Source organism: Euprymna scolopes, chromosome 4 (assembly GCF_053919585.1).
Source record: "Euprymna scolopes isolate OS-2025 chromosome 4, ASM5391958v1, whole genome shotgun sequence".
Classification (NCBI taxonomy): Eukaryota; Metazoa; Mollusca; class Cephalopoda; order Sepiida; family Sepiolidae; genus Euprymna; species Euprymna scolopes.
In genome coordinates, this window is record NC_136485.1 from 125590983 (window position 1) to 125604370 (window position 13388).

The 13388-nt window shown below is 31.4% G+C and overlaps 1 protein-coding gene across 6 annotated transcripts in view; it reads left to right on the forward strand.

The window, feature by feature from the left end:
- LOC145269279 (tumor protein 63-like) overlaps window positions 1–13388 on the forward strand; it is a 524598-nt gene that overhangs the window by 398838 nt on the left and 112372 nt on the right. The window contains exon 1 of one of the 6 annotated variants that reach the window (XM_080124972.1): window positions 3154–3329. The exons of the other annotated variants lie outside the window; for them this stretch is intronic. Within the exon in view, the coding sequence (XP_079981098.1) occupies window positions 3256–3329 (74 nt within the window). The 5' untranslated portion in view covers window positions 3154–3255. Of the gene's footprint in view, window positions 1–3153; window positions 3330–13388 lie in introns of those variants that run through there. 6 annotated transcript variants of the gene reach the window in all.

Below are 13388 nucleotides of genomic sequence, written 5' to 3' on the forward strand. Positions count from 1 at the left end.
ACACTTCATCAGATCTCCATTACTAACGATTACTATGATTGTCCCATTGATTACTGTACACTCATTAACCCTTATCCTTGAGTGGCCTCCGGGTCTTGATAAGTGGTGACTTCCATGCAAAAAAAAAAAAAAAAAAAAAAAAAGTCGTCCGCGTCCATAAAACTTAAAAACTGAACCGGAAACTTGAAAACAAAACGAACTTTATTTATTTTTGCTGCTGCAGTGCTGCACTTATTTTATTTTTTTTTATTTTAGTTAAGGTAATTAAGAAAAGATATATTTCCTCGGTTATTATTTTAGTAAGAACGAATTACTATTTCAGTCAACATTATTATTGGTTTATTTTGATCGAAATTGTAATGTTTAAGAAAGATAACGAAACATCTTAGTAAGAAATATCAATTCGTTCTTACTAAAATGATAACAGGGGAAATATATCTTTTCTGGTAAATGTGTACCTGAAATAAAAAAAAAAAAAGAAAAAAAGTGCAGCAATGCTGGCTGCACTTTTTTTTATTTTACATAAAACATTAACGTTTATTTCTACATAAAAACATTAACGTTTATTTCTACATAAAAACATTAACGTTTATTTCTACATAAAAACATTAACGTTTATTTCTACATAAAAACATTAACGTTTATTTCTACATAAAAACATTAACGTTTATTTCTACATAAAAACATTAACGTTTATTTCTACATAAAAACATTAACGTTTATTTCTACATAAAAACATTAACGTTTATTTCTACATAAAAACATTAACGTTTATTCCTACATAAAAACATTAACGTTTATTCCTACATAAAAACATTAACGTTTATTTCTACATAAAAAACATTAACGTTTATTTCTACATAAAAAACATTAACGTTTATTCCTACATAAAAACATTAACGTTTATTCCTACATAAAAACATTAACGTTTATTCCTACATAAAAACATTAACGTTTATTCCTACATAAAAACATTAACGTTTATTCCTACATAAAAACATTAACGTTTATTCCTACATAAAAACATTAACGTTTATTCCTACATAAAAACATTAACGTTTATTCCTACATAAAAACATTAACGTTTATTTCTACATAAAAAACATTAACGTTTATTTCTACATAAAAACACGTGGACCCAGCGTGTTTTTTTTTTTTTTTTAATCGCTGCTCCCTGAAATGCGAAAAAATTTTTCTTTCACTTCCTTCGTATATATCCAATACACTTTTTTTTAATCGCGTGTGTATTTATTTTATTTTGTGAATTTTTTTTTTAATTTCTTTGATTAAATTTGATTCATACTTTTATTTCGTGTTTTTATTTTATTTTCCTTTTATTTTAATTTATTTTTATTATATTTTCCCCACTAAATATTTTTTATTTTTGTTACATTTATTTTTTCATACATATTGAAATAATGCTTCTTTTTTTTTTTTTGCCTCAAATAGTGCCTTCAAAAAAGTTTTCGTGATTAAATAAACTAATGAAATCTTTTGTGCGTGCGCTTTCAGGGAGTAGCCATTAAAAAAAAAAAAAAAAAAAAAAAGTTTACACGGGGTCCACGTACCTCATGGCGGGAAATATCATTTACTGTTTTAGTGGGTTTTTTTTTTTTTTTTTCAGTGAATGTTATGCAAGTACGCATGGGAAAAAAAAAAAGAATTGTCAATTTTATTTATGTGGTTAAACACTCCTAAAAAAATGCATTCACTTCTTGTGCTAAAAAATAACAAATAAATAAATAAAAACACAATTATGTGCGCAAACAAAAAAAAGATAAATTTCCAAGGCAAAGATTTAAATTAAAAAAAAAAAAAAAAAAAAAATACGCCCACACAAATTCTGTGGGGAACAAAACTTAAAATGCGTTTTTTTCAGCGGACGTAGTTGAAAGCATACCACCTGACAAAAAAGTGCATTTCTCGGCCAATCAACGCCCAGAGAAAGATTTAATTTTCGAAACCTTTTTTCTCACATCGCCTGGGAGCCGATCGGCAAATACTTAAATGAATTCACTCACTCACTCATTCTCACTCGGCGCTCCGCACTTTGCGTTCCTCACTTTTTGCTCACCGCTCTTCCCTCACCTCTCAATTTACGTCAACGACTCCATTGATATGTAGTTTTCCACCAGCATGACAAAACACGATTATCCACATGCACGCACACACACACACACACACACACACAGAAGCACTCCTCCACACACACGGCAAATAATGCAGATATTCAGCCACACTCAAGGTCGTTTACCTTCTTTATTTCTCTTAGCACACACAAAAATTAAGTCTGTTTTCTCGCTGAGAAAACAAAGGACACTCTCTGCCTTTTCTTGTCGAAACAACGAACAATCTCAATAACTTTCACATTTGCAAGAACTGATTCGTTTGTTACTTGTTATTTTTGTGTAAATAAACACCGTTTATTTCACATGATTGATTTTATTTTTGTTTTATTTGTGGTGGAAAAAGATCTTATGAGACCTGAGTACCATACCACTACATATTTCATTTTAGTAAAGAAAGATAATGAAACATTGGTCAATATGCACTGGTTGTGCAACCTGCAAAGGGTGTTTTTTTTTTTTTTTTTTTCCAAAAGCCGTTCATAACATGGGGAGGTTGAAAAATAGGAAAATGCCTTTGGAAATAAACATCCCCAACCTCCTTCTGTTAAGAACGGCTTTCGAAATAAACACCATTTGCAGGTTGGACAAAAACCAGTGCATATTGACCGAAATAGTAATTCGTTCTTACTATAATAATAACAGGGGAAATACATCTTCTCTGGATAAATAAGTACAGCAACAGCAAAAATAAATAAATTTCGTTTTTGAGTTTCCGGTTCGGTCTTTAAGTTTGATGCGGACAATTTTATTTTATTTTATTTTTTTCTAGTGGTGATTTTTGGTCAGGGTATTCCGATAGTCACATTTACCCCCCCCCCTTTTTTTAAGTTTCAAATTAAATTCAAGTTTTACTATACTTTTGTTTATAAAAATTAAGTGAAAGTACAGAATAGTTAAAAAAAAAAAAAAAAAAAAACGCCCTCCGTTCCCCTATGTTAAGAATGGCTTTCTAAATAAGAATGTTATTATTTCAGCACAGTCCGTATACTGCATAAGTACCTAATCTTTTCCAATGATAAAAGATATCATTTTTTCCCCATAATATCTCAAATAAAACGCTTTTAAATTACCCGCATCAATATTTTTCTTCCCATCATGCATTAGAACTTCCTATTCTTATCTCCGCATGCCAAGAACGTTCGACCAACGTCGAACTGTTTTTCACGCATATATATACTTCACTACTTCACTCCGGCGAAGGTAACTTCATTATTATGAAATAACATTAGCATTGTTTAGTTGTGTCTATTTATTTTCTTCTCTCAACCTTGTTGTCAATTATTTTTTCACCTTGACGTAATCATTCGTTGGGTTCTTCACAAATTCAAACGAGTGTAACCATCTTCCTCTATTCGACAATGACAACGTGTGTTTATGTTTTTATTCTGAAATGTATTTACATATTTTCTTTCGCATATTTTTAACGAAAAAAAAAAAGTAATTGAATTTATTGAAATCGGGATCACTTTGATATAATTTAGCTTAGTATATTTCGAATAATTATATCGACACACACTGTCTAGTAAGTCTTTCAATTCGTATAATGAAAAATGTCGAAAAAAAAAATTTTTTTTCCCCCACATTTTCTTTATTCACTGTTGACAGCGTGCGTTTTCAGTTTTCTTCTGAAATGTACTTTTTTATTTGCCTTTCATAATTTTTTTTCCTAATACAAAATCTATGAAGTTTTTCACTTTTACAAAGAAAGGTATTTTTACTTATTTATTTTACGACAGTACCCAGCGTAGTATAAGCACCTCCAGCCTCCCCATGTTATTATTATTGTTGCTTGTTAAGATAATCGACAGTTTTTTGGGGTTTTTTTTTTAATATGTGACTTTAAGCAAAAACAATATTACGTACTTACTACTTGTCATGTCGAAAATAGTAGTATATCCAAAAATTACGAAAATTCATCGATTAGAACAACATATTGTTTGGTAAATTTTTACGACGTGCCCCAGCCCCAGCAGCCCCACTGCCCCACGCCTCAGCGTATTATAAACACCCCAACCTCCCCATGTTAAGAACGGTTTTCGGAATAACCCCCCCCCCTCCGCAACATCGGAAGCCGTTGTTAACATGGGTAGGGTTTGTATTACTATACGCATAGATTCGAAAAAGTTGTAAAAAAAATACAAATATATAACAAATAAATGGGTGCTATTGCACTTACTGATCCGCGCTATTTTTTTAAAATCGTATTTCCAAGTTTAATTAAAGTTTTATGTTTTTTTGGTACTAGTGCAGAGAGTGATCCGGACGTAAATAATAACGTTATTATTTAAAAAGCCGGGTTTGTATTACTGTACACATAGATTCGAAGAAGTTGTCAAAAAAAAAAAAAAAAAATATATATATATATAACAAATGTTATCAAAGGCAAGATAAGTTACTTTTCTACCTAACTGGATATATTTTTCGTGTTTTTATTCAATGTAACGTGTTTATTCAGCTTGAAAAACAGTGTTTACCGATGTGTTGGAAAATTCAAGATGGCGCCTCGCCTCACTCCCTCTTTAGCACAGTAAGTTTGGGAAAAGTTGTTATAAATAAAAAAAACTAGAAAAAATACGGGGTTGTATTACTGTACACATAGATTCGAAAAAGTTGTCAAAAAACAAATATAGAACAAATAAATGTTATCAAAGGCAAGATAAGTTGCTTTTCTACCAAACTGGATATATTTTCGTGTTTTTATTCAATGTAACATGTTCATTCAGCTCGAAAAACATGCAGTGTTTACCGATGTATTGAACAATTGAAAATGGCAGCCGACTCTCTCTTAAACACGGTAAGTTCGGGAAAAGGTGTTATAAATAATAAACTAGACAAAATACTGTTAGAAATTCGCTCAATATATATTACCGTGACATAGGTTGACATATATTCGGTGTTTTTTTAAGTAGTATTTTGTCTAGTTTATTATTTATAATAACCTTTTCTCGAACTTACCGTGTTTAAGAGAGAGTCGGCCGCCATTTTGAATTGTTCAATACATCGGTAAACACTGCATGTTTTTCGAGCTGAATAAACATGTTACATTGAATAAAAACACGAAAATTATATCCAGTTTGGTAGAAAAGTAACTTATCTTGCCTTTGATAACATTTATTTGTTATATATTTGTTTTTTGACAACTTTTTCGAATCTATGTGTACAGTAATACAAACCCAAAAATACTATTAAAAACCCACCTCATATGTCAAGCTATGTCACGCACGGTAACATATATTGAGCGAGTTTTTAACAGTATTTTATCCAGTTTTTTATTTATAACACCTTTTCCCAAACTTACCGTGTTAAAGAGGGAGTCAGACGCCATCTTGAATTTTCCAATATATCGGTAAACACTGGTTTTCGAGCTGAATAAACATGTTACATTGAATAAAAACACGAAATTGACAACTTTTTTGAATCTATGTGTACAGTAATACAAACCCCGTTTTTTTTTATTATTCAATTGTAAGTTTAAAGTATACAATAGGTACAAATCACCTTCCCCTCCCCATGTTAAGAATGGCTTTTTAAATAATAACGTTATGATTTCAGCACGGATCAATAAGTGCACTGCACTAGTACCAATAAATGTTATCAAAGGTAAGATAAGTTACTTTTCTCTACCTAACTGGATAATTTTCTAGTGTTTTTATTTAATGTAACATATTTATTCAGCTCGAAAAGCAGTGAGCAGTGTTTTTATCGATGTATTGGAAAATTTTAAATGGCGCTGGCTGGAATCTCTGCTAAACACAAGTTTGGGAAAATAAGTTAAATAAAAAAAATGTACAAAATACTGTTAGAAACTCACTCAAAATATGTTACCGTGACATAGGCTGACATATATGGTAATCTGGAAGAAAGAGAGCCTGTTTCCTCCGTTTGACTATAGGTGGCCTTACTGTCTGTCCACCAAGTTACGGAAGCACAAAATGTATATCATGGCAACAGAACACCGACTACTCTAATCTGTTTTCTGTAGGTAATTGAGGTCGCTAACAACGAATCTGATAGTCAAACTTGGGGTAAATTTACCGTTTGCATGGTATTAACCCCTGAACCCACAAACTACTTTCCACCATTTTGCAGTTTTCGTTTACGCTACGCGCGTGCGCGTAAATGACGGCTTCAACAAGCAAACTGCCTTCTCACATGGCGTACAAATCTTCCGCGGAAAATTTGAAATTAGATGAAAAAGAAATAAAGCAAGAAAAGAAAAGCACACAAAGTTGTGTGTGGGAGGGGTGTAATTTTTTTTTTTTTTTCCAGAACATAGAATTTTCTGATTGGATTTGTTTTACTGTACACATAGATTCGAAAAAGTTGTCACAAAACAAGTATAGAACAAATAAATGTTATCAAAGGCAAGATAAGTTATTTTTCTACCCAACTTTTAAGTCATCATCCCAAACTTACCCTGTTAAACAGTCTGTCACCATTTAAAATTTTTGGTACTCTTGCATAATTTGATATATTACCTATGTTTTTCGAGCTGAATAAACACGTTACATTAAATAAAAACACTAGAAAATTATCCAGTTAGGTAGAAAAGTAATTTATCTTGCCTTTGATAACATTTGTTATATTTTTTTTGTTTTTTTGACAACTTTTTCGGATATATGCGCATACAACCCCATGGGGAGATTGTGGAGGTATTTATTCCGGAAGCCGTTTTTAACATGGGGTGGTTTGGGGTGATTTTTACTACGCTGGGGCAGGTCGTAAAAAAATACCTATTGTTTTTAGTAAAAAGTGTATCGCTATAGACAACAAATGTTGCACGTCATGAACAAGTAATCGAAAATATATGTTCAGAGTTATGTCCCCTCTGCAGTCTATTTTATAATGTCTAAGAAAAATACAATTTTACCCCCAAAATTTCTTTAAACTATAAATAACTTTCGGCAGGATTGTCGTTTAGTTGTATGAATTTTCAGTGCTAATGCAGACAGTGCCGCGCTATTTTTTAAATCGTATTTTCAAGTTTAATTACAGTTTTTTTTTTGTTTTGTTTTTTTGTTTTTTTTAGTCAATTGTAAGGTTAAAGTACAGAATAGGTACAAAATACCCTTCCCTCCATATGTTAAAAATGGCTTTTTAAATAATGTTATTATTTCAGCACGGATCACTCTGCATGAGTACCAAATTTTCTTTAACCCAATATTGAGCAAAAGGGAAAGTGAGCGCAGAACGTATTCACAAGTAAACAAATGAATAATAGAAGTTAAGAGTTTAAAATAAAAAATAATTCTTTTTATTTTAAAAATAAAACTTTTTCACAAATAAACAAAAACCAGAACTTTTCTTTTGTATTACAGATTTTGGTGCTAGTGCACTCTAGCAGTGTCAGAAATTTTTTGAAAACTATTGAATAATTCCACCCGCCATCTTTCGAAGCTTATAACTCCTCGAAAAATGTCATTCAAGCCCTAATTTATTTTCAATTAAAGGAGCAAGGACCAAAGTTTCATTTTAAAAAAAAACACAAAAACAAACGTGTTTTTTTTTTTTAAAAAAAAGGTTTTAAACTTTGGACTTTACAGGTAAATTTCTAAAAAAAAAACACTATCTTCAATTTGTGATATATAAAACTTTGGTACATAAATTATTTACTTTTTAATAGACATTTGAAAATGGGGGGTGTGAATTTAAAAAAAAAAACGTTTGTCTAAAATATTATATTCTGTTTATTGGAAAGCGCATAAAATTTCACATTGACCCTGAAAATATCGTAAAAATAGAATCAATAGAAAAATTTTGATAGATTTTTAAAGTTTAAAAATTGAAAAATACTGAACTGGTAACATTCAATTAATTTCATTATTATTTTTTTTTAAATATTTCTATTACTTTTTATACAACTTTAATAGTTTATTTTGGAAGTATAATCCATACAGAAAATAAACAACCCATCTTTAAAAGGGAAATTACGAGTATTTTATATTTTATTTGCAGTTTTGTGTTAGGGGTGTCAAAAACTCCTACAAAAATTCTGATACACCTAGTGCACTCACTGCACTACTGCAGTGCACTTACTGATCCGCGCTATTTTTAAAATCGTATTTCCAAGTTTAAATTAGTTTTGATGTTTTGTTTTTTTTATTCAATTGTAAGGTTAAAGTATAGTATAGTTACAAAACACCCTCCCCTCCCCATGTTAAGAACGGCTTTTTAAATAATAATGTTATTATTTCAGCACAGATCAATAAATGCACTAGTACCCAGATTTTAATAAAATACTTCATCAATCAACCGGGTATAATCACGTGATTATTTAAAATTTTAATTAAAGCACCTGATTTGAACTTTGAATTAAATTAAACACGTATATACCTTTATAATAAATATTAACAGCAAGACGACGATTATGGATACTATATACACGATTGACCAACTCAAAGAGATGAAGTACACTTTTACCTGTTTATGTTCATTAAATAATGATGTGGAAACAGCAGCTTATAAAAAAAAATAGCAGTTTCTGCAACAATTGCCAAGAACCCTACGCCTTATATTAAGCCTTAGGAGGGTCAGACGTAAGCCATGCCGTGCATATCTTCAACTTCTGTAAGAAAGTGTCCTCAAAAAGTTACCTCAAAATAAAGAAAATATTAGTACTATTATTATTCTATTGGAGCATGGGAGAAATGTTTCCGCGCATCATTATATGCATCCGTGAACACTATCCATTTAAAAAAAAAAAAAGTTCTGTTTATTTATGAGAAAGTATGGCGGAGTTGTACAACCATCCCCCCCCCCCCAGCGTAATTTCTATACTGAGAGTTTTTTTTTTAAATTTTTTTCACTGATTATTATTGATTCGACATTAATTAACCAGATTATAAAAAAAATGTTGAAAAAAAAAAATCATTATTTCGACATTTGAAAGGGGTGCTCACTTTTTAGTTACAGTGTTCTGGTAAATTAGTCACCCATTTTGTAACTAATAAAAACGCGGGTATATTAAAACCATAGAAAGTAAAATTGACATGAGCCTACCGCATTTGTAAATCAGAAATATTTTTGCTTCTCGAAGAAAAAAGATAAAATGAACATGACTTCTTTTTTGTTTTTATGAAAATAAGTTTCGAGTTTTTTACTTTAGGTTTTGGGGTTTGTATTACTGTATACATAGATATAAATGTTATCAAAAGCAATATAAGTTACTTTTCTACCTAACTGGATATGTTTTTAGTGTTTTTATTTAATGTAGCGTGTTTTTTTATTTTTTAAGTATTATGAATTTCACTAACATGCTGGAGAAATGTTTCATGATTTTCCATCCTGTTGTCAATTTTCATATCGTATGCCTCCCAATACATTGCTTTGTCAACATGGGACCATTTCATATGTATGTCCCGAAGATACTTCCGTGTTTAGAGAAAAAAAAAAATGGGTGACCGATTTACCAGAATGTTGTACTAAAAAGTGAGCACCCCTTTCAAATGTCAAAATGATTTTTTTTGTTTTTTCATAATCTGGTTAATTAGTGTCCAATCAATAATAATCCAGTGAAAAAATTTCAAAAAAACCTATCAGTATAGAAATTACGCATGGGGGTGTGTGATGGTTGTACAACTCCGCTGAAAGTATTTTATCCATGATTTAAAAATGTTCTGGGTTTTTGCTTATTTGTGAAAAGTTTTATTTTTAAAATAAAAGAAATTATGGTATTTCACGGGAAATATGGACCCTGCGTAAACAGTTTTATTTTTTAATGATTGCTCACTCGCAAAACGTACTCATGAAAACTTTTTTGAATTTACTATTTGAAGCCCCCCCCCCCCAAAAAAAGGGCCAAAAGCATTGTTTGAGTGTGTATGATAAAATGGTAAATATTCAGATACGCCCTCAACACCGCCTCCCGCTCGCACCCCTAATGTAAACAGTAAAATCTTCGAAAAATGTTAAATGGCGTTCTAATCGGTAAATGGTGGTGCGTGGTGCGTTACTTACTGAAAAACGGTTAACTAAACTGCAGAAGCACCTATTAAGCCACATAAGTTCTCCCTCAATTTGTTGTACTTTTTTTTTTAATTGTAAGTCATTAAAAAATGTCAGTCCGTATTTTTTTTCCACCCAAAAAGTGCTATAATGTACTTTTAGAAAATTTGAAAATTCTATGTTCCAGGTAAAAAAAACAATTAAATTACCTCCCTCCTCCCCAACTTGGAGTGCTTTTCTTTTCTTGTTTTATTTCTTTTTCAGCTAATTTTAAATTTTCCGCGGAAGATTGGGACGCCATGTGAGAAGACAGTTTGCTAGGTGAAGCAAGCCGTCGTTTATGCTGGCGCACGCGCAACGTAAACGAAAGCTGTAAAATGGCGGAAAGTACTTCGTGGGCTGAGGGGTTAATACCATGCAAACGATAAATTTGTCCCCGGTTTGAGTATCAGATTCGTTGTCACCGACCTCGATTACCCCTAAAAAAAAACAAATTAGAGTGGTCGTGTTCTGTTGTAACGTATCTGAATATTTACCGATAAAATAAATGTAACAAAAATAAAAATATTTAGTGGAGAAAATATAAAAAAATAAAAACAAGCACGAAATAAAAAAAATAAAAATTTTTTTTTAAATAAATTAAATACAACGCTCCATTTTAAAAAAAAAAAATAATAAAAAAAAGTATGTGATACACGAAGAAAGTGAAAGAAGAAAACCATTTATGCATTTCAGGGAGCAGTCATTAAAGCATAAAACGTAGGGTCCACTTCCCCGTGAAGTATCGAAATTATTTTTATTTAAAACTTATATTATTCATTTGTTTACTTGTGAAAATGTGAGTCTTATTCATTTGTTTACTTTTGAAAACCTTCTGTTTACGTTCAGTGAGATTGCGGTGTCATCCACTCGATATTGTGAGAAATTCTGCAGAAATAAGCAGGCTCCTCATTGGTCGGTTTGTCTGCCTACGATTTTGTTTGAATCCTTCAGATTGCTTGTTATTACTAACTACTGAGGTTGTTCTTGGCGCCAAATTTATCCTTTCAGATCACCAGATTCAACATAGACACAGGTTGAAATGGACGCTCGAATTCTCGCTCGAGGCTTATAGCCTCAAATCACTTTATCGCATTGAGACGTTTTAATGTCCTAATATGGGGCAAAATGTTATCATTTGCAAACACCAATGCCCTTATGTTGGGCGAATTTATATATTATCACACGCTGTTGTGCTCTGTGAATCAATTGACTTTCATCATTACAATATAATGTCTGTCAGAGACGAAATTAAGGTCTACAGTTTGACCTGTCATTTCTCCGCCATTTGGACAGTTATCTACAGTGGACTCGTCGAGGCTACCAGACTTGCAGTATCCTTCTTGAAAGATTATAACTCAACTCTTCAACCTGTTGCAGCGTTCTTCGTCAGCGGAGTTTTGTACACAGCATTTCTTGAAGATAAACTATTTTACCAGCCCGTTACATCAGATAGCTGAAGATGACGCATCTTTTGCAACTTGGATTTTTTTGCTTTAATAAAATTTGCATTGAAGTTTTAAAGGTGAACCTGTTTTAATTTCTGATTGGTTTTCTTTCCTTCTGCCAGAGGTAAAACCAATGCGGGAGAAATTCTCACAATGTAGGGTTAGAAAATATTCATACAACTAAATGACAATCCTGCCTTTTATTGATTAACCCACAATGCTACCCATGTTTGCTCGATAAAATCCAATACGAATGCAAAAGGCGACTACATAATATCAAACTAAAGTTCCTGAAACGAAAACTGACAAAACATGTGACCCACCTTTCCCTGAACTCAGAACGATGCTAGATTTTCGGACCCCATTTTGCTACCTTAACCTCCTCGTGTTTTAGTAAGTTTGCAAAATTCTAGAAATTATTAAATTTTTCAGCAAACATGTTGAAAATGCAACTAGTTTCAAAAAGTTTCCGTTTAACTGATAAAAATAAGATTATAAAAAAACAATTACGAACAATTCTACGAATGACAAATGAATGCAATTTTGTAGAATTACTCTTGTCTTCAATCCAATTTTCTTTCCTTGAGGAGGAGGAAGATTAGTGATTCGAACTTAGGGTTAGTAGAAGGGCTAATTTTCAAAATGTCAAAATTGTTCTCATTGCACTCAAAGAACTCGTAAAACCAACAAAATAGCCACTGGGAGATGGGAGGAAAGTGTCTTATTTATTTTATTTTTTTGTTTGTTTGTTTTTCCTAAACTATTTTTTAGCCAAAAGTGGCGAGCCTCAGGCATTATGCCCTTTTACATCTCTTTTTCTTTTTTTTTTTTCCACGTTTTAGAAAACCTACTCATATTGTGTGATCGGCTGTTGGCAAATGTGTGCACAACAATGGCCATCACTTATAGCATAAGGAATTACATCGCTTCATATCCGGAAAACTATTTGCTTGCATAAAATTTAGCGATATTCATTTTCAGCATACCCGAAAATTTAATTAAGTCAGCATTTTAAGGATGATTGTTAAGGTAGAAAGCAAGTAAAACATTTAACCCCATAAAAAAAATTTCTCATTGACCTTTTGTCTCTGCGTTTGTAGCCTCATTTATTTATTTTTTTCTCGCTCACATGTCCCTATTCCGAATTCGAGCTGTGGGCCGGCATCAAGAGACATTTTTGTATTAGTATTATTTTATTTATTTATTTATTTTTATTTATTTATTTTTTTTTTTATTTTTTTACTAAAACGGTCCATTTTTCGGTGGACCTGTACGTGAGTGCCAACCCACTAAAAATGCGTGTTTTACACTTGAACTTTTTTGGGTTTTTTTCGACGATTATCGTAGATTACAGACTTGTGTATCATAATAGCAGAAAAAAATTTTGAAAGTAAAATAAATTTAAGGGGGTTCACTTCCTCGTTATAACGTTCTACTTCATTCATTGCTACCTGATTTATTGTCCATTTCTTTACAGACGTGTCACGTGATTAGAACGTTATAACGAGAAAGTGAACCCCCTTCTGACAGTCATTAAATTTTTATTTTTCTTTTTTTTTTTTCTTTTTTGCTAAAAAAGACTTGAGTCTTTAATCTATGATAATCGTCGTAAAAAAACTTAAAAAAAAAAAAGGTGAAAACACGCATTTTTAGGGAGGTGGACACTCTCATACAGGTGCTCCCATTTTTATTTAAAATTATTTAATCAAGTAAAAATTTCATTTTCTTTTCTTTTTTTTATTATTAAATTAAAATTATATATTTAATTGAAATTCATTATTGAGATGAGTATTATTTATTAATTTATTTATTGCGGACTATTATCCTC